Source organism: Mya arenaria, chromosome 7 (assembly GCF_026914265.1).
Source record: "Mya arenaria isolate MELC-2E11 chromosome 7, ASM2691426v1".
NCBI lineage: Eukaryota > Metazoa > Mollusca > Bivalvia > Myida > Myidae > Mya > Mya arenaria.
In genome coordinates this window covers 11,173,667-11,199,988 of record NC_069128.1, presented here as the reverse complement: position 1 = coordinate 11,199,988, position 26,322 = coordinate 11,173,667, and the positions used below count along the sequence as shown (strand labels likewise).

The 26,322-nt window shown below is 36.9% G+C and overlaps 1 protein-coding gene across 5 annotated transcripts in view; it reads left to right on the top strand.

The window, feature by feature from the left end:
- Positions 1–26,322, top strand: part of LOC128239958 (uncharacterized) — a 133,265-nt gene that overhangs the window by 96,122 nt on the left and 10,821 nt on the right. For 3 of the 5 annotated variants that reach the window (XM_052956424.1, XM_052956425.1, XM_052956422.1), the window contains 30 exons: positions 12–251; positions 743–1,035; positions 1,995–2,200; positions 3,175–3,326; positions 3,912–4,055; positions 5,374–5,625; positions 5,991–6,214; positions 7,183–7,344; positions 8,105–8,293; positions 9,055–9,187; positions 9,743–9,983; positions 11,266–11,428; positions 12,017–12,205; positions 12,409–12,607; positions 12,870–13,015; positions 13,938–14,116; positions 14,420–14,489; positions 14,847–15,117; positions 15,574–15,786; positions 16,226–16,555; positions 19,295–19,525; positions 20,086–20,259; positions 20,544–20,714; positions 20,926–21,115; positions 21,505–21,890; positions 22,288–23,408; positions 23,763–24,071; positions 24,372–24,620; positions 25,329–25,562; positions 25,979–26,149. In XM_052956424.1, coding sequence (XP_052812384.1) covers positions 12–251; positions 743–1,035; positions 1,995–2,200; positions 3,175–3,326; positions 3,912–4,055; positions 5,374–5,625; positions 5,991–6,214; positions 7,183–7,344; positions 8,105–8,293; positions 9,055–9,187; positions 9,743–9,983; positions 11,266–11,428; positions 12,017–12,205; positions 12,409–12,607; positions 12,870–13,015; positions 13,938–14,116; positions 14,420–14,489; positions 14,847–15,117; positions 15,574–15,786; positions 16,226–16,555; positions 19,295–19,525; positions 20,086–20,259; positions 20,544–20,714; positions 20,926–21,115; positions 21,505–21,890; positions 22,288–23,408; positions 23,763–24,071; positions 24,372–24,620; positions 25,329–25,562; positions 25,979–26,149 — 7,232 coding nt within the window. The remainder of the gene's footprint in view (positions 1–11; positions 252–742; positions 1,036–1,994; positions 2,201–3,174; positions 3,327–3,911; positions 4,056–5,373; positions 5,626–5,990; positions 6,215–7,182; positions 7,345–8,104; positions 8,294–9,054; positions 9,188–9,742; positions 9,984–11,265; positions 11,429–12,016; positions 12,206–12,408; positions 12,608–12,869; positions 13,016–13,937; positions 14,117–14,419; positions 14,490–14,846; positions 15,118–15,573; positions 15,787–16,225; positions 16,556–19,294; positions 19,526–20,085; positions 20,260–20,543; positions 20,715–20,925; positions 21,116–21,504; positions 21,891–22,287; positions 23,409–23,762; positions 24,072–24,371; positions 24,621–25,328; positions 25,563–25,978; positions 26,150–26,322) is intronic. The other 2 variants (XM_052956426.1, XM_052956423.1) reach the window with 1 other exon arrangement.

Sequence of the window (26,322 nt, the reverse complement as noted above, 5' to 3'; positions counted from 1 at the left end):
CCCTTTTTCAGACACTGCCGATCCAATACCATGTGACCCAGGCACCTACCAAGAAAACGTGGGCGAGTTCGAGTGTGACCCGTGTCCAGCAGGGTACTATTGCCCGTCTAATACATCCGTGCCCATCGATTGCCCGATCTACTCATACTGCCCTGAGAGTTCAGCTGCCCCGACGCTGTGCTTGAATGGGACTTACAATGGCGCTTCAACAAACCTGGAAAAGCCGGAAGATTGTTCAGCCTGCATTGCTGGTTAGTTTTTAAAGAATTTATTGTGGATGGGTGGTTTTTCTTCAGGAATGACCAAGGTTCGTATTCAATAAGCAACTTAGATTTAACTTAAATTTAAGATTATCAACTAATGTTTTGATTGGCCTGTATATTTAGCTGACCACTAGGCTGAATGGAATTACTGAAGCATGTCTAGCAAGGATAAGGATAAGATCAATATTGAATACTGGACAAGGACCAGAAATTATAACTGAGAAATATTAATTGACTCATTTTTTGCAATGATGGAGTGATGGTATTGTAAATAAATTTTAAACCTCACCAAAGCCAATTAATCATGAAAAAAATTAATATCGTACATATTTTAAAAAGCAATCTATAGCCATTCTATTCTCATTGATGCTGCTGCTTTAAAGTTATAGAATTTCTTATTTTTCGTCTGTTATTATCATTAATAAAATGATTGTTTATTTTTAGCTCAAGAAAAATTACATACCTTTATTTTTTTACAGGCAAATACTGTACCGGTGGGCAGATCGCAGGCCCATGCCAGGCTGGCCACATCTGTCTAAGTGGGATCGGTGTATCTGACCCCGACAATTCCTACCTGCCCAATGGTGGGCTGTGCACTTATGGATTGTATTGCGAAGAAGGTGTGACCACGCCTGCTACATGCCCACCAAACAGTTTTGTTGATAAGGAAGGGGCCATAAGCCAGGCTGAATGCCAGCCTTGTCCGGGTGGAAGGATTTGTCCGGAGAATTCTACAGTGTCCGAGCCATGCTGGAGAGGCTACTATTGTATGGTAAAATGAGTTGCTTTTTCCTATATATATATACATTTGAACACCATTAATGTGATGTTGTCGTTTGAACGTTAAAACATATATATGTTCAGTGATATAAATTTAAATGATTGTGCAACAAATCAGTGATGTAATAAAAAGAAGAAGACTTTGTTGAAGAGATTTGGATAAACTAGGTGAATTCCTTACATTTGTTTTTTTATTTTAAAGCTTATTATCCCTCTGGTTATACACCAAAACTCACTGTTTACTATCTAAACATTCAAATTTTTCAGGGGAGGGGGTGATACCCGATACCCTATGTTTGCGCTAGCTATGCCCCTGTATTATATACCAACAGTCTACCCTGAAAGTCATATAATTCTATAATTTGTGGCTGGCCACAAATGATATATCAACATTCAATGTTCAGAAGATAAACCAGTGGGATATAAAGTATATCACTGTTTAATTTCTAAAAACCACAGAAAAGCACATAATAAAGCAACTGTACAATTTGGCATCTCACAGATGGATAAAAAAATTCCTACTATTTGGTATTCCTGTTCCATTAATAACCTTTGCCATTTTCACAAATCAATAAAATTCCTCAAAACAAATATGGCGGCTACCGATTTTGACCTTTTTTCACTGCGTCCAATATATTATGCTTTAAGTGTTGTCTTTTCTTGATTTTTGTTGTGATTTTTCTGCGTCCAATATATCATAGTGTCCTATACACAATTATTTACAGTACATTGTTGAACCAATATTTAAAGATATACTACCGTACGTTTAACAGTTACATGTGATTGAATAACCAGTGAACATAGTGTGCAGTCAGCAGTGGCATTTCAAAGAATTGAGAAGAAGAAGTTCATTATTTCGTGGTTGTCGTGCAGTCAGCTCAAAGAATTGAGAAGAAGAAGTTCATTATTTCATTGTAGTCATTAAATGTTTACTTTTCACTACCTTCACAGGTCACAATGGACCCTGCAATGTGTCCCAACGGTACGTACAATGACCAAACCGGGATGAGTGATTCCAGCGCTTGTCTCCCCTGCCCCGCTGGCTATTTCTGTGATGAGGAAGGCATTTCTAACTACACAACCAAACCATGTCCCCTTGGATATTTCTGTGTCAATGCCTCAATCTATCCAGAGCCATGTCCGACTGGAACATACAGGTTTGTGTAATATGTAAATAACATTTTTGAATTACTTAACATTTGGGGTTTTTTTTACATCGCTGTCTTAAGTTGAATTGAGCTTAGCTGTATACTAGCCTTTTAAAGCTTTCGTTTAACCTCATAATTACCCCAAGGAAGGCTTAAATGCTCAATCATCAAGCATGTGCAGTTTCTTCATGTGTACAAGTGCTTCCTTTTTTTATTTCAAATAGACTTGTAGGAATAACTGGATAGATTACTTCCCCTTGGGAAGTTTTCCAGACCAATCATATTGTCTAGACACAAACATCATGGTGTTAGCTGGTAACCCTCCTGTAGCTATTTGACTGTATGAAACTCGGATAATTTGTTCACAGGTTATCTTTTGGCTAGTTAAAACAATTTGATTGGTAAGTAGTTATTATTTATTGACCAAGCAATAAACTCTAAGGATAACTTGAACCAAACCAAAAACTTGACCCGTTTTATACATTTGGCCTAAAGGTACTTGCTCATGATTTTGTAAAATGCACTTTTTGTAATTCATTAGGAGTCTTTAAACTTAGATTCCAAAAGCTGGAGCCCTTAAGCAATATTGATATTGGCTCAAATATCGTCTTTAAACACCCAAATTTTCATTTGTGTAAACACGCTTACAACTCTTAATTTCAGCTTTGTTGTTGCGTGATTGGTTGATAGACATTATCACATGGTGTTATCAATGTATTGTTAAGAGGTCAAATTATCTATTAGTTTTTTAAAAGTCTTTGTGGCCTTGAGGTAAAGGTGTCGGTTTTCCAATTTTTTCTTGACTATACACGTGTGGGATCGCACTCCACTAAAACCAAAATACTGTTTTATACTATAACTGTATTTTGTTCCACAATTTTGATGTCATACAGTAAAATAATGATAAAATAAGTGTTTTCAGATCCCACAACATGAAAGACTACCTTTAAACTTCATGATCATTTTATGTTATGTATTTTAAGGGATGTAATCGCTGCCGCCAGTGAGCTAGAATGCTTCCCTTGTCCGGGTGGATCATATTGTCCTGACACGAATATGACATTTGCGGGATACCCTTGTGAAGACGGCCAGTATTGTCCAGAGGGAGCTGATCTTGTCAGGCAATGCAAAGCTGGTGTGTAATAAGCTTTGTATGAAATTATTGATCAGGGCTGTTATTCAATAACCACTTAGATTTAACTTATTTTTATTAAAGTGTTTTGATTGGACCGTAAAAATAACTAGCCAATAGACTGGAAGTACTTATACATGACTTAGGACAAGGATAAGAATGATATTGAATACCTCCCCAGCCGGGTAAATTATTTTAAAAATCTGGATTAGTTTATAATCCGCAGGTAATCTTTTGGTTGGTTTGCGCATGCAAACAATTTGGTTGGTCAGTAGTCATTATTGGCTAAATATTAACCAATCTGTTTAGACTTGAAAAATGACCCCGTCTTATCAATGAGTCTTGACAAAAAACCCAGATTTCATGGGCAAAGTTAGGGGGTCGTCTTATAAACCGATTGCCTTTTAGTTGGGGAAATACGTCACATATTAAAACATACTTAAAAAAAAATATTTATATATATTAACTTTTTTTTACCAAATGCCTTTATAAATGTTAGGGTCAGCATAAGTTTTGTAGGTAGGGTCAGGTTACCTGAACCAAATGTATCTTTTTTAAGGCCTTAGCAACGTATGCTCTAAATTTCAGGTTTCTACTGCAACAACTCTGAGACTCAGATCTCTTGTCCACCTGCATACTACTGCCCTGAAAATGCCACGCAGCCAACAAAATGTCCACCTGGTAGCTATTGTACTGGACAATACTTCGATACTTGCAATTGCACTGATGCCGGTAAGAGTTTTAACTTTTTTTTGTGCATGAAGCATACCGGTATTATCAATGATTCTATTGATGATGTGGAAAATATCCATTGTTGGATGGGGTTTTTTTAGACAAAGGAATTTTACAATTTTTTTCAGTAAAATTGTAATGTGTAAAGCCTTATGTCACAAGCAAATGAGGAATGATAAACCTAAACTTTAACAAGTTATAAATAAAATTCGCGAGTCACAGGTCAGAATTAACACGAGTCTGCAATCTCTGCTGTGGTTAAATGTTTTATAGGCTTGGTTAAGATTTAAACTTGATATACTGTGAAATCATTAATGTTCGTGGGGCATTAATGTTCGTGGTTTTCGTGGGTTGGGTGATCCACGAATTCAAGATCCCACGAAATATAAACCCTTTATTCACTTTTTCAATTGCCTTGTTACGTACATACTCTACTGTAGTATATTATTTACAGAGGTCGCAGTATACAGTGTTAACACCTGTCTCACTGTATAACTTACGACCATTATTCTGTTAATATATAATAACTGCCTTTAACAAATAATGAACCAAATCAATTAAATGTGTTTTATGAACCAAATGACAGTTATAAGCAAGTGTTTAAACGTGCGCTGTTAATGAAAATCTCCAAGTTTACAAGATGTGCGTGATGAGTGTCCATACTCGATTTTTTTATTTAATGAAATAATTAATCGATTACTAGTACATCGAAGGTTACTAAGCACCGAACGTGACAACATACGCAACGTTTCGGTGTTTTCACAGTTTGCAAAATTCTTAATTGGCATTCAATGGCTTCCCCTATCTTTATCTATGATCAGGGTACATCTTCGTTTATTACCTTTATTCCCAATTAAATCGATAAGTGACATGGTTATATGCACTAATTGGCATGTCGTACCACATTGGCGAGTGTCATAAACCGAGTGACATAGAAGACGGAACTCACGGGCCAGCGCGTGGATATTATGCAGACGATCTAGGACGATCGCATCTTCGATTTCATTTTTTTTTCAAAAATGAAAATCCACGAATTCAAGTACCCACGAAATTGTTTTTTTTCGGCAAACCACGAAATTTCATGCCCACGAACATTAATGATTTCACAGTAGTAGTTCTGGCATCCATAACTTTAATGTAGATAAAAAAAAATTTTATTTTTACTACACATCCCAAAAAGTTATATATTATGTGTTCACTAAAGTTCTTTAGGTATTGATATAGCTTTGATCGTTGCAATGTCTGATATTAAGCACTTTACTGTGAATTTCAGCATGTTATTTCAAAAGTCTTATTCTGATTGCTTTTCACTTTTCAGGAGCCATTGAACCCGTCATGTGCCCTGCCGGCTACGGGGAGAAAATTGGAGCCCTGCGTGTTACATTCGATGACACATGTGAACCATGTCGTGGAGGGTACTTTAGTGCAGCAGATGGTAGCGGTTGTCTCCCTTGTCGAGCAGGAGTTGTCTGTCTTGACAAGGCAACGTCCGATAACCCTGTTGCAAACAACAGCGATTTGGCATATATCTTTGGACCAAATGGGACACAGTCATATCTTTGTCCACCAGGTAAAAATCATGTTTAAAAAATGTTATATTCCATTTGGGTTTACATATAAATTTTATGACTGCAATTTCAGCCCTCGTAAATATTCATTTCTTACACAGATTAAAAAAAGTTAATATTTATGTCTTACACAGATTGAAAATTTTTATTCATTTCTTACACAGATTAAAAAGGTTGATATTCATTTCTTACAAAGATCATAGATTAAAAAAAAACTTTAGGAAAATCAGCATCATCTGCTGCTTGATAACAATCTTTTTCACTTTGTTTAACAATAGAAAAAATCACTATCATGTATAATGGTGTTCTACATGTATCTTGCTTTTAATAAAATGCAGACCTGAATTTGAAAAATATGTCCATACAGGCTACTACTGCCCAGAGGCCTCAGCCTATGAGACTGGTTGTCCCACCGGCACATACAATTATGAGGAAGGTATGACCGCCCTTAGTGACTGTCAAAACTGCCCGATTAACCACTTCAACCACCTGACTGGTCAAACTGGTTGCTTCTATTGTGGAGGAGAGGCGCAACAACCGCTGACTGGACAACCGACTTGTCAGTGTTCAGGAAATGGCAGAGACTTCCAGGTATGACAGTTTATTCTGTTTAGCTATTTTTAAGGTGATGATTTCTTGGTCAATTTTGGGTTGTTCTGTCTTAACACAGGCTTGTCAAAATATGTCATTTATTTCTTGTAAACCTATATCTAGAATTGAAAAACTTCAATGAATTGCCAAAGATTTAGTAGAGTAACAGTTTTTGAGTTGTCTTAACACATGCTTGTCAAAATATGTCATTTATTTCTTGTATACCTATATTTAGAATTAAAATACATCAATGAATTGCCAAAGATTTAGTTAAGGAACAGTTTTTGAAAAACGCCCAAGTTGGTTAACATCCCAGGTCATAGAATGAGAAACAGGAACGTTTATCGATACCAATTTGATAAACTCTCTTTTAGCCTGAAATGGATTATAGGCATAACGGCCTGTGATAATAATTTGACCACCAACAGATCTGATGCAAACATGCCTTAGATTGTGAGACCATTGCAGGAGATTTTGACATTTTTGTTCAGAATTCCAGGGGATTTTCACATAAGAGGGATAAGATTTTCGTGATCAACATTTACTTAATAATTAAAAACAATTTCAATACTTAAAGATGCAATCTTACTCTCAAAAAAGATTTACCACAATTTATACAATAAATGTTGAAAACAATGGTTCTTATGAAGGATACCGAGTTTAATCTGAAAGAGAGGTGCAGAAAACAGGGTATTTCTACCTTACGAGACAATAGTAGTTCACTGTTAATCTTTTAGTACTTGCCAATCATTTAATATTTTTGCATTTTCAGCTATAAATGCATGGTTACAATCTTGTTATTAGTAATTAATATTTTCCATAAATGCATTTTTAAGTACCGGTACCGGTAGTTAAAGGTGTATCACTCAAAATTTATGTTTGTTATACATGTGTATGTATTGATTGTGAATAAGAGTCTCACTTTAATGAAACACAGCATAGCTACTTAGTAACCTTTTCTGTTATAGGAAACTGACAGGCAATGTCCATGTGCTGCTGGATTCAAGGAAATATCTGGAGATAATGATTGTGAAAGAGATGTTCTGGAAAACTGTAAAAATGATGAATACAGGTTCCAGGACGGGACTTGTAAGAATGCTGCAGAATTCGAGGATACCTGCAAATATCAGGTATATAAGGGCTTAATTAAAAAAAAACCTGTGACATAATTAGTTATTATGTTTCCTGTATAGGAGAAATTTTTGATATTGTGTTCGTGTAGTTTTGTACCTCTTGAGCAGGCAAGCTTATTTGAAATATATAGTTAAAATCTTATCACTAATTGGATTGTTTTGTTTTTTTAACTAAATGTAGTCATTATTATTATAATCATGGATAGGGTCAATCTCAGAAGTTTTATTCTCATATATATCCTTACATTGCTGTTCAATGTTATTTCACACTTATGGGGGCCATTTCATTATAAAAAAAATATGGGGGCCATTTCAATATATAAAAGTTATGGGGGCCATTTCAATATATAAAACTTACGGGGGCCATTTCAATATATAAAACTTACGGGGGCCATTTCAATAGAGATCTTATAGTGCCATTATTTTGCTACATATTTGAGTGAATTAATCCAAGATAAATTCAAAGATGAGAATTTTTTTTTCCATTAGTGACATTATTTTATACAGATTTAAGATTATTATAATTACGACTTAAATTCGTTATTGAAATGGCTACCATGCAGAACTTAATTGAGGCTTAAGTTCATATTCTAAATTTCAGTACTGTAAGTAGAAACACCTAACGATTTATTAGTTTTCAGAAGAGCAATAATTTTCGCCTGTGTCGGTCAGATGATGTTTAAGCATAGTTAAGTGTTGCCATTCTTTAAACCTTGCCCTTAAGCTTAAACTTGAGATGTTGTATTTTCTATTTCAGTACTGTGGGGAAGATAAGTACCTAGGATTCTATGTCCAAAAGGGGATATGCACTTGCAAGGTGGATGATCTCGAAGCGATGTGTAACGTGGCTTGTAGGAAGGCCTCCGCGCAGCGTCTTGAATGGGTATGTGCAGACGCCCCTGATGAGCCACATCTACAAGTATCAGACGCTGATGGAAATGTTGTGGTATGTACAAATTTTTAAATCAGTGAAACAATTGTTCAAAACATTGTTAAAGTGTTAACAATGTTAACAATTAACGTGATTGTTGTTAGCTTTCAAATCTTTAATGCTCTGGAAGTTTAATGGATACAGATACACCACTGGCACCAGATTTTCAATCTCAAATATTTTTTTAAAAAATCAAAAAAAATCTTATAATTCCTCACTAAAAATTATAATACTGAATATGTGAAAAAATATTGAAAAATATTTTTTCACATATTCGGTATTATAACTTTTAGTGGGAATTATAAGATTTTTTTGATTTTTTTAAAAAAATGATTGAGTTTGAAAATCCGGTGCCAGTAAGATACACTTATGATCTGTAGTATGTCATAAATCTTTGAGCATATCATAAAGTACTTCATGTTTAAAAGCAACCATGCTGTTAACATCGTTGTTTAATTGAACAGAGTTTTGAATGGTTGGCTCATTATTCAGTAATTTTTCTGTGCTTATTATAATACTGAATTCTGAAATGAAATAAAACTAAATTTTAAATGCTGAGTCAAGTTTGAAACGGACCTTTTCATTCAATCATTGGCATAATTATTACCAGAAGTTCCAAAGATGAAGGAAAAACTACAAAGATATTAATGGACGTTAATCGCCTAAGTCAAATTAGTTAAATGGTCACAAAATCTTTAAAAAAAATATACTAACATCACAATTGGTAACAATTTGTAAATATGTTGTTAACATGTTGGGTTTTTTCATGTTTACAGAAACAGTATGTATCATCCTCGATGACAGCCACCATTAACTCGGAGAGTGCCTTAACCAAAGACCAATGTGACGAATTGGACAATTCAGAACACTCTGTGTACTTCATGATCAGTACAGACACAGGTTTCATGGGTAAGGTTTTACACACAGTTGGTTTTGCTAGGCAAATTTTCTTTGTAATTGATTCTTTATATTTTTGAGGAAAAACAATTTACATGTACATACACTAGATTTTGACCTCTGAAGCCTGCAAAATACATAACCTATATGATACCCTGGTTAAATCAGCTGTAAAAATCTCGTACTCATAAATAATTAATAAATAATGAAATCCAGCCGCTTGATTGATATATGTATATATATATATATATATATATATATATATATATATATATATATATATATATATATATATATTTCATAATTATAGCACTTTCAAAATACTAATGTGAAGATCTTATGAGTCCTACACCATATGTCATGTTGAATTCTGTGTAAAACAAGGCAAATAAAACCCCATACCAAAACATAAAACAAAGATAAGTTTTCAGGGAGACACCAGATTTAAGGAAGGGACACTTAATTTCAACTGGTTCTGTCCCTTCGTGATCCTTGGCAAATTAAGTGTTGACATCTGGGGATGATTTGGAGCTCCAAATATTCATTGCAAATTTACCTTTTTTGCAGGAGTTTACGAGCCTGACCCCTACGCCTTAGTCGCCTTTATTGACAGTAATGTCAAATCAAACATAACCGGAAATGCAACACAGGACAGTACCTACACTTACACTGGTCGACGTCGTTTATTGGCAACAACTATGTTATCAGGCGTCAACTACACAGGAATCACAAACCCGATTGTATGCTTGGAGTATGCTGACTTTATGATGTGGGCGGTTGATAATAATAACTATCCAATCTACGACAGGTAAAGCATTGCACTTTCTTAACTTCACTGACTTTGTTGTTATAAGTTTCATTCATATTTTGATACTAAAAACAAATCCCTATTTTTGGGCATTCATTTAAATAATTATAAAAAGAACAAACTCTTGAAGCTTTGGTTGTCAGGTTAGCACAGTGGTTAGTGCGTTGGTTTCTCACCTAATCGACCAGGGTTCGATTCCTGACCTGGGCACATGTGAGTTTGGTTTGTGGTCAAGTCGGACAAGTGGGTTTCCTTGGGGTCCTCAGGTTAACCCCACAAGACCACACTCTCGTGCAACATCGTGCCAACGAGAGTGATTAAAATAAGACGCAATATCTTGTTTCACCATCATTGTAAAATTAAATAAGTTTAACTCTTGAAGCTAATGTGTTAAGGACATTTAATATTTCTCTTCATATTTTGATACTTAAAATAATATTCCATTTTTTGCATTGATGTATTATCAAGCAAAACACTGACGGCATCAAGTCCATAAGCATACTTAAGCACTTCAATTCACAGTTGAGTGATCATTTTCAAATTGCATGAATAGACACAAACAAAAGACAAGGTAGTTATTATTCAGTCTTCATTGTCATGGTTAAATTAATAAGTATAAGCAAAAAACAACTCAACTTTGTTGGTTTCTGAGCTCTAGCAAAATTTCAAGACCCATGGTCACGATTATAAACAGTCTTAAGTCTTGTCTCTTAAACAGAAAAGCACTTATTAAATTAATTAATAAGAATCATCTTTATTTTATTCCCTTTTCAAGAAATAAATGTGAATAAATCTACAATTTCATAGTAATAAAATTCTCTAATTTTCATCATCAAAGCTATAGACAGCTAGAAAGCTTTAAGACAGAAAGTTACAATGATATGAAGGTTTGAAGTTCTGCCACTTGAGTCTGGACTCAGACTTGAGACTGTTCGTAATCATGACCCTTGGGTCTGTATTCACAATCATCTTAAGTCTGAGTTTAATACTGACAGACTCATAAAATTGAATTCTTAAATGTTGCAAAATATCATAAATACAACTAATTTGACACAATTTGTGTGCCTGATTGTAGAATGAATTTTTGTTTAACATTTTTGGCTCCTAATGTAGCATTTTTACAACAACTTTAAATTTTGCTTTCTGAATCTGAGTCTTAAACTCAGAATTAAGACTTTAGTGAATACAAACCCTGGTTGGAACATCAAAAAACATGCTTTGCCTTTCAGCTCATAGAATTCAACTACAGGCTCAATAAACTAATTAATTACTTACTTTTAAGGAACAACCTATTCAACACCAACTCACAGTTTGACTATGGTGGTTTCCGCGCCCTGGCAGAAGCCCAAGCTCAAATAGGGACGTCAACAACGCTGTTTGCCTATCAGTTCAAGGATCCGGGCACATATGTGTTCTACAGCAGTGCCGACCAGTATAAGAAAATGGTACGTCTTTGATCAATTGTGTATTAAATGTGTGAAGTTCACCCCAGTAAACTAGTAATTCAGTACTTTTTAAGTGTTTTACTGACTTTTCCCAGGTAGAATTCCAATCATTTATTGATAAAGCTATTTTGATGCGTGTGTGTTCTGTTAGTGGGGTTGATATGTTTTTGTCAGTTGTTCAGTGTCATGACTCTAAACAGGGTTTATTATATTTATTATTTTTCTCTGGGCTTGTCCCTGTAGTTTTCATTGTATAAATGAAATGAGTTATGGTTTATGTTCACCATTAAATTATTTTATATTTGAGCATATGTTTCAAAGTCTTTTTATTTCTGACATAATAAACTAAATATGTCCCACCCTGCATTTATGAAAAAAGTTAGGTATATACTATTTTAACAGATTCATTCCTGTCAAGTATTTTTATATGCTACATTTACAATAAGAGATATGAAAATGTAATTTAAAAATAAAAAAAAATCAATATTAGATTTTGCCCTATAGGCAAAGACTTGAAAAACTGTAAAAACTGAAGGATATGACAATAGCTGTCTAAATACAAAATTTTATGCCGCTCACATATTTCAGTATATCCGAGTGATGCAGCAGTCCACTCAGTGTACCCAGACAGGACCATTTTTCCCCGTTACAAAATCTAACATAGTATCAAACGGTATCGGCTTCAACCAAGACATTCTCCAGGCTCCAGATTGGCCAGTCATCTTTATTCTCCTCGGAACTGGACTCCTCATTATCATCCTCATGATAATTGCACTGGTAGGTGTATTCATTGATGAAAAAATGGTTGAATTAAAACCCTATGCCATTTGCATCACCTTTGGCCCCATATTATGTTCTGTTGATATATTTACGATGACTGTAGATTATTTGACTTGTGATGCCATATTTTAAGAAAGAAAACGCTTACGGGCATGCACACTGTTTTCATACAATCATGAATTATTAACTCCCCTTTTCAGGCGCTCTTCAGGAAGTATGGCTGGATAAAGATGACCAATCTGTCACCATGGTTCCGAGAGCGAACGAAGGTTTACGACTTTGACAACTACGCTAGCAAGGGGTCCACTGTTTATCCTGTGAGGAAGTACCACAGAAACATGGCCGCCATTCAGGCTGGTGCGATACCCACATCCTCACAGCCACAGGCCATACAAGGAGGTGAGGATTTTTTGGTTTTGTACAAATTCTAGCGTAGTCTAAGAGTGATCACCTTGTAAACATGTCTGCAACTCGTGATAAAAAAGAGAATCAAAATGGTAGTCTTGGTAAAAAATTGCAGCTTGTTACATAACATAGTTTGCCTGGAAAGTTCAGCTCAAACTTATAAAATTGCAATTCATAGTATCAGGAACCTCTTCATAATTGATAGCATTAACGTCATGGTTAATACAAATAGATCAAACATTTTTCTGTCTTGAAGGTGATTCTGCGGAGGCACAACAAGATGAATTCTGGGACTACGATCGTCAGGTGGACCTTGAAGGGTTCAGCTCCCGTCGCGTGTATGACACCCTGGCTAAACAGTCACGCACAGTCACACAGACACTTGGCAGACAGAAGGATGAGGTAAGCATTTCATTTTAATTTATAAATTGATCAATATTAGCGTGACCTATAAAATATGGATTGGAAACAGCCAAATATTTGTGGAACAATATTGAATAATAATTTACCCATAATCCTAAGCACGCACTTGGCAAGTACCAGTAAATTCTGCCAGTTCATTGATTGGCGATGATTGACGATATCCAGTAATTTCCATTAGCTCTGGTGATAATTAGGGTGATCCTTGTTACAGATTTGTTCGAAGTATTTTTGCTGTTCAAATAAAAACATTAAATCTGCACTCGCACAGATAGACAGTTTTGTCATTTTTTAATAAAAATGTCTCAGAATCGGCTGATTTTGGCATCTATGATTTCAGTTCAGTCATGTTAGATAACTCATAATAAAAGTGATATCAATTGTCTTGAAAACTGATCTGATATTTTGTCAGCAGTCTTATATCACTGGTTTTGACACATGTACGCAAAAATGGCTCATTCCAAGACAAAAGATGAAAAAGTTGTCAAAACAGTCAATCTGTGATAATGCAGCTTTAAAGCTCAGATATCATCCAGTTATAATCAATCCTGCGCTTGATAAATACCATGGTATTAATAGTAATATCCTTATTCACTAAACTTTTCCTATCAGCGCCAGTATTCAATATTGATCTTATCCTTAGACATGCTTCAGTGAATCCATTCAGCCTATTGGTCAGCTAAATATACAGGGCAATCAAAACAATTATATTCTTAAATGTTCCCAATTAAAACAAAAAATGAAATTCATCTCCTAATTGCTCGATTTAACTTTCTCATAATTAAAATCATTATCATTGTCATCATCAAAATTGCTGTCATCATCATGATCATCATCATAATCATCATCATCATCTCTAAACTTAAGTTTAATCTAAGTTGGTTATTCAATACCGCCCCTGCAGGTCAAACAAATGTACCAGAAGGTAGCTGCACAGACTGACTCGCTGAAGAGCCTGTGGGCCGCCAAGATGAACCTGAAGGGTACGGCAGTGCTTGCTACGGAAGACGACATCGCGGAATATGAGCGTAAACTGCATTATCTGGAACAAGAACTGGAGCGCAGGAAGGAAGTTGGCCACAGGTGGGTGGAGATAAGATAATAAAATAAAAGATTAGACAAGATTAGAGTGGTTGTAAGAAAGAAAAAAAGATGATATGAGTGTGGCGAATATAATTTACAATAGAATGATATTGTTAAGCGTGAAAGTAAACTGTGCTACTGTAAACAAGAGCTTGAACATAGGAAGAAAGTATTGTTGTAAGTTCATTGAGTTTGATAAGAAAATATCATATTAGATAGATGATAAGATATGATGACATCCTGAATACAAATGTAATGTAATGTTACATATTTTGTTAGCATTTGTATTTCCACGTGATTCAGGTTTGAAGCAATCTTGAATCAACAACAGTTCCTGGCTGATGAGGATGAGAAATCAAGAGAAGCGCATCAGGTGATTATTATTTTCATACTTTTATTTGGGTCTAACAATCTTAAAAGGGAACAACATAGATGTTAACACTTGATAGAGGGTCAAAAGAAACATATCAGTTATAAAGCATTTCTATATTAAATTAATTTCACCTGAATGATCAAAACAGTATAAGCATGTGGGTTGTGTACGAATTAAAAGATATAAGCAATATTTGGGTGTTTTTTTAACTGGGGAATATCTTGGCGGGTAGCTTTTAATATAAAACATAATTTATTAAGGATTATATATTTTTTAGGTATAATCCTCTATGTTCTGAATAACTTCCAATAATTCCATATAGTATATTATAATTAAGTATTTTCTTCATTCTAACAGGTGAACTACCAAGCCTCCCTACGAGAAGCCTACCGCACATTGAAGGACCACACTGAACGACAACAACGTGGCCAACTGACCGACCCAAGCGGCCAGTTTGACACATCTGCCCAACGCTCAATGGAGACCCGTGTTTCAAACCTTATGCAGAAAATGTCAAGCGAAGTTGCTAAAGAAAGTGAACGTCTTGGTTGCTGGGGTGTACTGGGACAAGGGACCGGCGCCCAGCTGCTGAATGGGAAATCCCCAATGTCAAAGGCTGAAGTGTTGGGTAAGAAATTAAGAGTAAGAGATAAAATTATAGTTAAGAGGTGGTATTCATAAATCTAATAAGTGAACATTTTCAACTTATTGAATATTTTAAATAGCCTCTATTTTTTATCAAATTTATTTGTATGCCATTATCTTTTGGAAAGTTTCCTTGCTAATTTTCATAATTTTGGAGTAAAAATGTTGTTGGCTTTCATTAAATGCAACTTTAAATAAAAGTATTTTTTCCCTAAGTTGACAATTGTCACTAAAAGAAGCTTCTAGAATACAACCCCAGATTTGAAAATATGCACAATAACTAAACGTTTTTACATGTAGGTCTCTGCTTAATACCGTTATTTTGCTTTTGATGTATACTAGTATATGTTTTGTATTATGGGCTGGTGGCCCTGAATGACTTAATAAACTTGAATTGACTTGACATTTGAATTTTATTTGAGTATTAACTCAATTTCAGCAAAGACCTCTGCACTTATTGAGACAGACAGATCCACTGGCCTCCTGAAGGCAAAGGCTGGTTCCCAAATGTTGATAGGTGATGGTTCCACGCTGCCGGTTCCCAAGCACAACTTTATCCACCCCCAGACAGGCAATGTTCTACCGATACAGGGCAATGTCGCTTATGATCCTGTTGGAGCCAAATTGGTGTTTGTGGTCGACTCTGCTACAGGTATATACGAAATATGTGTGAAATACTGAAGCATTGTTAGCATTTTTGAAGATGGCAACTAAGCCCATCCAACTTAATTTCAGGGCAATGATGATCATTGGATTATTTTCAAATAGAGCGGGAGACCTAACAATCAATTTATTTATTTTATAATTTTATGGAGTGAGCAAAAAAAAAATCTGGAAAAATTATTTGTACGGTTTCACTTTTAATTGTGATATTTCATCATACTTCAGAAATTTTAGTTCTTACATGTTAGAGTTGAAAAAGCTACATGTGTGTTCCAGACATCAAAAGTGAATGTTATTATGAGACCTTTTCTTCATTTATCCTCAGAAAAAAGTGGTGTTTGCGCAAAACTGTTTCGTTAGCTGACTTTTGAAATTTTTTTATAATGATTGATCATTTCATTTTCTTTAATTCCAAACTACTATTTCAGGCGAAGCCCCAAGAAGTGAGGACTCCTATATACCATTTGTACCTTACCCCACCCACAATGGTCAGCCTATCCGCACAAACCTTCAGCCTCTCCAACATGCCAGCGATCTTCGATATGGTGCCCCAATGTCTGACCCAGAAACAAGACTGCACGTGCCCATACTTGCTGTTACTCTAAATCCTACCAACGGTGCGGTGTTGCCAGTCGGGGGCACGCATGTGGATATCGTCACCGGATTGCCGACACCCATTGAGATCGGATCACTGATGGTTGATCCAAACTCTGGCCTCCCTGTACCGATCCTGGCCGTCACTTTGGATAATGAGACTGGTAAGAGATTTAAATAGAAATTCAATTATACAAAGTGGTTTTACAAGTAAGACTTATAATGACCTTAGATTTATCTCTCAGCTGAGATAAACAGATTAACCTTAGCGGTAAACCAGTCTATTTGCATGTCAGCCATCGTGATGGTCAGATGAAATAAACACATTAGCTTTTGCATAAACAAGTGTTGGCCATCTTGCTGCTTAGCTGAAATAAAGAAATGAGCCTTTGCATTAAACCAGTCAGTGTACATGATGGCCATCTTGCTGCTTAGCTGAGATAAACAGATGGGCCTTTGCAGTAAACCAGTCAGTGTACATGATGGCCATTTTGCTGCTTAGCTGAGATAAAGAAATGGACCTTTGCAGTAAACCAGTCAGTGTACATGATGGCCATCTTGCTGCTTAGCTGAGATAAAGAAATGGGCCTTTGCAGTAAACCAGTCAGTGTACATGATGGCCATCTTGCTGCTTAGCTGAGATAAAGAAATGGACCTTTGCAGTAAACCAGTCAGTGTACATGATGGCCATTTTGCTGCTTAGCTGAGATAAAGAAATGGACCTTTGCAGTAAACCAGTCAGTGTACATGATGGCCATCTTGCTGCTTAGCTGAGATAAAGAAATGGACCTTTGCAGTAAACCAGTCAGTGTACATGATGGCCATCTTGCTGCTTAGCTGAGATAAACAGATGGGCCTTTGCAGTAAACCAGTCAGTGTACATGATGGCCATTTTGCTGCTTAGCTGAGATAAAGAAATGGGCCTTTGCAGTAAACCAGTCAGTGTACATGATGGCCATTTTGCTGCTTAGCTGAGATAAAGAAATGGACCTTTGCAGTAAACCAGTCAGTGTACATGATGGCCATTTTGCTGCTTAGCTGAGATAAAGAAATGGACCTTTGCAGTAAACCAGTCAGTGTACATGATGGCCATCTTGCTGCTTAGCTGAGATAAAGAAATGGACCTTTGCAGTAAACCAGTCAGTGTACATGATGGCCATCTTGCTGCTTAGCTGAGATAAACTGATGGGCCTTTGCAGTAAACCAGTCAGTGTACATGATGGCCATTTTGCTGCTTAGCTGAGATAAAGAAATGGACCTTTGCAGTAAACCAGTCAGTGTACATGATGGCCATCTTGCTGCTTAGCTGAGATAAAGAAATGGGCCTTTGCAGTAAACCAGTCAGTGTACATGATGGCCATCTTGCTGCTTAGCTGAGATAAAGAAATGGACCTTTGCAGTAAACCAGTCAGTGTACATGATGGCCATTTTGCTGCTTAGCTGAGATAAAGAAATGGGCCTTTGCAGTAAACCAGTCAGTGTACATGATGGCCATCTTGCTGCTTAGCTGAGATAAACTGATGGGCCTTTGCAGTAAACCAGTCAGTGTACATGATGGCCATTTTGCTGCTTAGCTGAGATAAAGAAATGGACCTTTGCAGTAAACCAGTCAGTGTACATGATGGCCATCTTGCTGCTTAGCTGAGATAAAGAAATGGACCTTTGCAGTAAACCAGTCAGTGTACATGATGGCCATTTTGCTGCTTAGCTGAGATAAAGAAATGGGCCTTTGCAGTAAACCAGTCAGTGTACATGATGGCCATTTTGCTGCTTAGCTGAGATAAAGAAATGGACCTTTGCAGTAAACCAGTCAGTGTACATGATGGCCATTTTGCTGCTTAGCTGAGATAAAGAAATGGACCTTTGCAGTAAACCAGTCAGTGTACATGATGGCCATCTTGCTGCTTAGCTGAGATAAAGAAATGGACCTTTGCAGTAAACCAGTCAGTGTACATGATGGCCATCTTGCTGCTTAGCTGAGATAAACTGATGGGCCTTTGCAGTAAACCAGTCAGTGTACATGATGGCCATTTTGCTGCTTAGCTGAGATAAAGAAATGGACCTTTGCAGTAAACCAGTCAGTGTACATGATGGCCATCTTGCTGCTTAGCTGAGATAAAGAAATGGGCCTTTGCAGTAAACCAGTCAGTGTACATGATGGCCATCTTGCTGCTTAGCTGAGATAAAGAAATGGACCTTTGCAGTAAACCAGTCAGTGTACATGATGGCCATTTTGCTGCTTAGCTGAGATAAAGAAATGGGCCTTTGCAGTAAACCAGTCAGTGTACATGATGGCCATCTTGCTGCTTAGCTGAGATAAACTGATGGGTCTTTGCAGTAAACCAGTCAGTGTACATGATGGCCATTTTGCTGCTTAGCTGAGATAAAGAAATGGACCTTTGCAGTAAACCAGTCAGTGTACATGATGGCCATCTTGCTGCTTAGCTGAGATAAAGAAATGGACCTTTGCAGTAAACCAGTCAGTGTACATGATGGCCATCTTGCTGCTTAGCTGAGATAAAGAAATGGACCTTTGCAGTAAACCAGTCAGTGTACATGATGGCCATTTTGCTGCTTAGCTGAGATAAAGAAATGGGTCTTTGCAGTAAGCCAGTCAGTGTACATGATGGCCATCTTGCTGCTTAGCTGAGATAAAGAAATGGGCCTTTGCAGTAAACCAGTCAGTGTACATGATGGCCATCTTGCTGCTTAGCTGAGATAAACTGATGGGCCTTTGCAGTAAACCAGTCAGTGTACATGATGGCCATCTTGCTGCTTAGCTGAGATAAACAGATGGGCCTTTTCAGTAAACCAATCAGCAAAAATGGTGGCCATCTTAAATGGCTTTTGTGTCCCCTTGCAGTGCTTTTGTTGCATATTTTAAATTAAAAACAATTTTTCAGGCGAGGTAGTACCAGTCGGCGGTGTATACTCCAACAACGCACCAATCCTCCCAGGCCAAGCAATCAAAGAGCTACTAAGCGGAAAACCAGTCCGCGTACATGGTGGCTATCTTGCCGGTACTCAGGTTGAGCCATCTGCAGGCGGGTACCAGGGTCTTCTGGATTCTACCGTACTGGCATGTGAGGCGCGTGTAAATGATGCCATTCAAGTGTACATGGAAACATTGGCTGGTGAGTACCAGAATGGCAAGGGATGCCAATTTTGCTCTTTTCAGCTGATTTCTCTTTTTGGCCTAAAAACTTTAAAATTAAGATAGTTGCTTTTTATCTTATAGTGTTATGGAAAACCTCCTATTTCATTCTCTCCTCTTTTTTCAATTTGTGTTTGCATCCCTGTTTATTAAAATAAATATTTTAGGACATAATACAGTCATCTATAAAAAATGTTAGCATTTATTTTGACATATAAATGTAATTTTAAGCACATCATTCATAATTTTCTGCCATAAAAGATTTTAGGACTTCTTCAACACACACTTGTGTCAGTATTCACCAAAATGTGGCTTCGACAGTGCAATGAATAAAATTGGGACAGCATGAATTCAGTGTCTTTCAATATTTTATTCGTCATACCCGGTATCTCTATAATATGAGTTTCTATAGATCACTGGGGTCAATGTTTGCCATGAAGAATCAGGTGTCGACACATAGGTCATTTAATTTAGTTCAAATGCAAACCTAAATTTAAGTATACTAGTGTTGAAATTCATATTGTATTCCTATACTCCTAGCCTCTACAGACAGCAATGTCAATACACGCCATGAGGAATCCGGTCTGGAAACAGCTATGAAGGATTTGGAGACGTCAAGGACGCAGATGAAGACGCACTTGCTCCGAACTCAGCAGGATATCAAGAGGAGACAGGAAAGGGCAAACATACTCGCTACCACTGGCGGCTCTCCAGGTAACGTTTGTTTAATCTTATTTATTTTTATAACGATTGTGAAACAAGTTATTGCAACTTATTTTAATCAATCTCATAGGCACATTGTTGCGCTAGAGTGTGGTCTTGTGTTGTGGGGGTACCAAAGTACCTGGAGAAAATCTACTTGTCTGACTTTGTGACCACAAACCAAACTCACAATTCTGAGTACAGACATCCAAAACAATCCAAAATAATCTCTTAATTTCCAGATTTATCTCTAAATCGCTAAAATACCCCCAAAAATACTTTTTCGATATTTTCAGGAATGTACGAATTCGAGAAGACTGGTCAGGTGTTACCCATCCTTGTGGGAACAACAATGGCAGACAAGGCCGGGTCAGGTCAAGAAGTACCGATCCTAGGGGCGGAGAAACATCGCCAGACAGGAAAAGTTGTCCCCCTTGGTGGAACCATGGAAGATCCAGAGGGAGCTGGTGAGATAAGATAAAAATATAAGATAAAGTAGATAAAATCACTTATAGAAGGATTAAACTATTCCTCCAATAATTTGGTATTAATAATATTGTTGTTGAATTATACTCATTCCTCCACTTAGATAGTGAACTATTTAAAATGAAAAACATTATTAAGAAATTGTTGTTTGACAAATTGATTTTATAACCAAGTATTTTCCTTTTATTCTAGGCCTTGTACCCATCAACATTGGCAAGAAAGCTATCGACCCTATATCAGGGGAGCTAAGCCCTGTGATTGGTGTGCGATTGAACGTGGAGACAGATACGGTAGTACCCATTACACTTTCGTCCAGCAAACATCGTAAGAAGATGGCGCCACCTGGAGCCGCAGCCATGTTGGAAGAAGAAATTGTTGCTAGGTAAGGACAGCTTTGATTGGTCCAAAACTGTCACATGATGACAGCTAATTCTGATTGGTTAAAAGTAATCACGCTGTAATTTGAATTGAGATCAAAGAAAAGGGCATTGCAGCTTATTTTGAGATTGAGAATGATTTATTCTGTAAAAAATAACAATACCTGATTAGCTCATCATTATAGATGATCAGTGAGTTCCAGGAAGGTACAATGCTCATTTTATATTTCTGACCGAAGTGTTTTAACAGTTCTATGTATACGTATCCTAAACCAAAAGAGAAGATCGATACACATGCATAGAGCTACTCATTGCCAAGAAGTTTACTGTGCAAAATTACTTACAACCGAGAAAAAGCTCTCATATATAATTTGCTTATTTTCATTCTATACAGACGTGGATACTGGCGTCGTCAAAGACAAAAGGAGGAAGAAGTCACTCAGATTGAACACAAACTTGCACTGACGCTACTTCGTGATGTTGACAGCGTCACCGTCAAATCAATCTCCAAAGCCTTAGAGGAGATCGACTCAGGAGCAAATATGTTGGCAGAGAACAGTAAACGTGAAGTGCAAAGACGTGGCGCAGCGGAGCACGAATATAGCTCAGTGTTGCCACCAGAGGTTGTTGCGGTCTTGACGGACTGTGACGCACCTGAATGCGAGATGGAAGAAGGTCATGTCAGCGCGCACGTGAAGTTCGCTGATGCGGTCAGGAAGTTTTTCAACAAGCTCCAGACGGAGGAGAAGAAATATAAGGACAAGATGGAACAACTAGGAGGTATGTATAATCAATTTAGTGATATATATAATAAGAACTTTTTTTATGAACTTAAATAAAATCCTCTTTTTTTCTTAATTCATGAGAATATGATGTTTGTAAAAATTTTCTTCAAAACATAAGGGATATGCCTTTGCAGCCTCGAAAAAGTATGAGTTGGAAGGTTTTGATTTTACCAAAAAAACATGGTAAACTGAAACTTCGAATTATAGTAAAGAATTGGTCGGGTTTCCTAAAACAAACCATGTTTGTTTAAGACTTATCGATTTTTTAGAAATGCTCTTTGTCTACTGTGTTTCGGAATAGGAATTCATTTCAAGTTGTATCAATACTGAATGAACGTAAGAAAAACCTATCTATGTGAATGAGTAAAAATCTTACTGTCATCCCTTTTTAGCAGGAGGTGAAAATGCAGAGGCAGAAAGCATCCAGAGACAACGTTACCGCCAGGCTAAGGACCGATTATTGGTCGAACTACAGGATCAGATAATCACCCGCATCGAGAATCTTGATGAAGCCCACTCATCCCTGGAATATGCGCGCCAGAGGTCTGAACTCTGTTGCCAGGAGGCTAAGGTCGTACTTACCCATAGTGCTTTGCTCGCAGGTGATTATGACGCTCAATTGAGCGGTGTTTATGGTGACGCTGAAAGTGCCCAGCCTGAGCAAGATTCGGAATTAGTGCCGCTGATTAAACAGCTGATAGCCATGCTAGAGTCTGGTGGACCGTTCTATTTGTCGACAGATTTGCTCAACGTGATCAGAAGTGCCGCAGGCGGCAGTAACGTTCACAATGTACATAATGTGGACCTTGGGGGGCAGAGTGGTGGCTCCGGGTCTCAAAATATAGGCGGAAGCCCAACCAGGAAGGATGAGGAGAGTGGTAAGTCGTCTAAGAAATCCAAGGTTGCTCTCGTCGGAAAAGGAGCTAAAGACTCGAAAGATAAGAAAAAGAAATCTGAAAAGGACAATGTAGCTACTGGTGGTTCCAATGTAGACTCTGAAGCCGCATGGAAGGACTTATTGAGAAAATTGTTTGAGAAACAAGCATACGAGGCAGCTAAGTTAGAAAATGACTTGAAGTCCGATGAAATGAATGCTATGCAGGATATCATTAATGACACTGAAAGAAAGAAGAAGAATATGATGAATGAGGCTAAAGAAGATCTCAGGCAGAAACTGGAAAAGTGTGAAACTGAGAAAGAAAGAGATAGACTTATGCATGATTACGCTACAAACTTACAGAAAGTCAACGATGCTTTTGTTAAGCAGAAGAATAAGCAATTGGAAGCCTTACGTAAGAAACTGCTGGAGGGTCGGAGAAATCGTAAGAAGGAGTTGTATCGTAAGCAGTGTGCCGAGGCCGAAGCCCAGGGCGTGGGTATTGAGGCCGTGCCAGACGTTAATGTGCCGGGCTACGATGATCTGATGCGAGATTTGTTAAGGCTGCAGGAAAGTCAGGAACGAGCCCTCGCGGAGATGCAGAGAGAAGGGGAACATGCTCGACAGGATGTTGAGGTATTAACCACATAATATAATTATATTAATAAAATGTCTTTCATAAATACATGCAGTCCATTTTTGCTCAAACATAATTTTATAGTCAATAATCTTAGAAACTCTATCCTTATTATTAACTCCCAATTTTATCTAATAACATATCTGAGATGATGTGAGCCAATTATAAAAATATATGACTGTTTTCAAACATATTGAACGATTGAATTTGAGTGGTCTAAAACAAGGAAATAAAAAGTATCATTTTTGGTGATTTTTGTAATATTTATTTAAATAAAAAAGTATATATAGTTACCAAGCAACTAGAAATTTATCTTGACTTAAAGATAACTATGTACAACAAAATATTTGCAGGTCCCCGAAATTGACTCCGACTTTGAGCGTGCAATCCGCAAGCTTGACGTTGATGACGGTACCAAACAGCAGATGATGGAAGCTGCAAGGCAAAGAAATAGGGAACTCCAAGAAAAGATCGCGAGAATGAAAGAAGAGATGAAGCATCGCAAGGATCGGGTGAAAACGTCCAAATTGTCAGAGGAAGAGACAGCTGGTATGACGGAAGACGAACAAAGACGATTGGTGGAGGCTAGGCATATTCAGAACGAGGCTGATCGGGAAAAGGAGGAGCTTGGACTTCTGGAGGCCAGGAGGCTTATGGAAAAGGTATAAATAAATGATCATTCAGAATATAAGGATAAAACATTAAAGGGTGTTCAATAAAGATTGATGCCAATGTTTTTATGTTTATTTTATTGCATTAGCATGTTTAACTCATTTGTATTCATTGATAAAATCAAAAGAAGGATTCGAAAGAGATGAAAAAATACCTCTGCAAAAATTATATTTGAATGGGTACATATGAGTAGTTAAATGGTTGTTTAGGTGGTATACCATGTCCCTATATAAAATTGTTTTATTTCCCATACATTATACACATAACGAATCTATTTGTTTGAAAACCAGGAGCAACAGAGGCTCGCACAAGAACAAGCCATGCGTGACGCCATGAAGAATATGGCAGAAGACGAACGTGACCGAATCCTCGCCATGTACCAATCGGAGCTTGATAAACTCATGAGTCGACAAGACAACGCTCGACAAGAACAGAGGGATAAGGTCGTCGGAAAACTCGCCGCAAGAAAGCGTCTCCGAGAGGAACTAGAAAAGGAACAGGCGGTTGCTAAGGAGCTGGACAGAATCACCAAGAGACATGTACGTAGATGTTCGATGTTTACATCTATAGAAGAGATTAGTATACTTCTATGGTATTTAAGTAAATGAATATTTTGTGACCATTTAAATGAAGATCACATGTGTCCATGATATATTTCTAATGCTTTAAATATTTAAAAAATGTACCACAAACATATATCAATTTGATTTGGTTTAACTAATATTTAATTCAAATAGTAATATAAAAATCATGAGCGTTGAAATTGATCAATAACAAAACAAACTAAATATATGGTAAATTCAAATATACTAAAGAACAATGCTAACAACAATATATATTATACAGAATTGAGAAGTAAGCAACCAGATTAGTTGAGAAAAATAGTTGAGTTTTCTCTCTCTTCTGTTCTCATTGAATCATTTTTGGTGAAAACAAAGCTGTTTACAAAGATACACATACATTTAGTACCGTCTCCCTTATTTGTTAGACTTTCGATTCAACATCTATTCTTATGTGAAAAACTACAGAAACAAGCTCAGTAGCAAAAAGTTACTTAAACCCGGTTTAATGGCACTGGGTAAACGCCAAAGACATAGAACAAAAAACAAACAAGAAACATGGAAGAACACCTTGAATGGAAGAATCTACTTTGATTGGACATTTTGCTTTGAAGTTTTAAAATATTTTATGCTCTATAACCTCGTCATATTTAATGTTCTCATCCCACTATTTTTATTTTATTTTAGGTAACACAGGGTGACCAAGAAACCGCCGATGTGATCATGGACATCAACGAGAAGGTCAACGGTGACAACCTAACAGCCGAGCAACAACAACTGATAGCAGGTCAGGAGACGGAAACGGAGAAATTGGAGCAGCGACAGCGGGGAGAACAACGCGATATTAACAGAAGCCTGGACGAGGAGATGGTAACGGAGGAAATGGGTGTCGAGACGCAGATACAGGAAGAAAAGAGATTGGTGCGTTCTGATTGATTGAAAACATTTTGTATAATTGTCTTCTTTTTTAACATGTCAATACCGAAAGCCTAGTTGAAATTTAAGTGCCTATTTAAAGGAATATTAACATAGCAATACACGAAAATAGGCTGAAGCTGGTGCTTGTGAGTCATCATCCATTTACCATTACTTTTAATAAGTATTTTCATAACTCCGATGTAATGACATTCAAGCTGAAGGAACGTCTTAAAATATTGTTGCTTATATTACAATTTCAAGCTATAACATAGTTATTGTCAAAATTTTAAAGGTAACAAACTATGTAACTTGTATAATTATTGAAAACATTACTTAACTTCTTGTCAAAGTATCGAAAGTTCGCTAATAACGTTGATACTTATAAAATCTTTGAAAGCTTCACTATTTGTCTTTCACAGGCATTAGCGGAGCAAAAGAACAAGTTCGACCGGGACATGTTGCTGAATCGTGGTAGTATGTCGGAGGATGAATATCGACGTCTCCTTGCCGAACACCAGAAAGAGATGGACGCGCTGGTCGCGAACATGGATAGAGAGAAAGATCGACAGAAACGGGCCATCAAGGACAGGGTAAGTAATTTGTGTTTTACACAATTGGTAGTTACCATGCATACGGTAAATTTTGTGGGAGGTATATTTTTATGCGGCTAGATTAAAATGGGCTGAGGAAAAATAGCCATTGAAAGTTTTCATTGATTTTGTTTTTTGTTACATTTGAGTAACCCATTAATGAATCAGAGGTA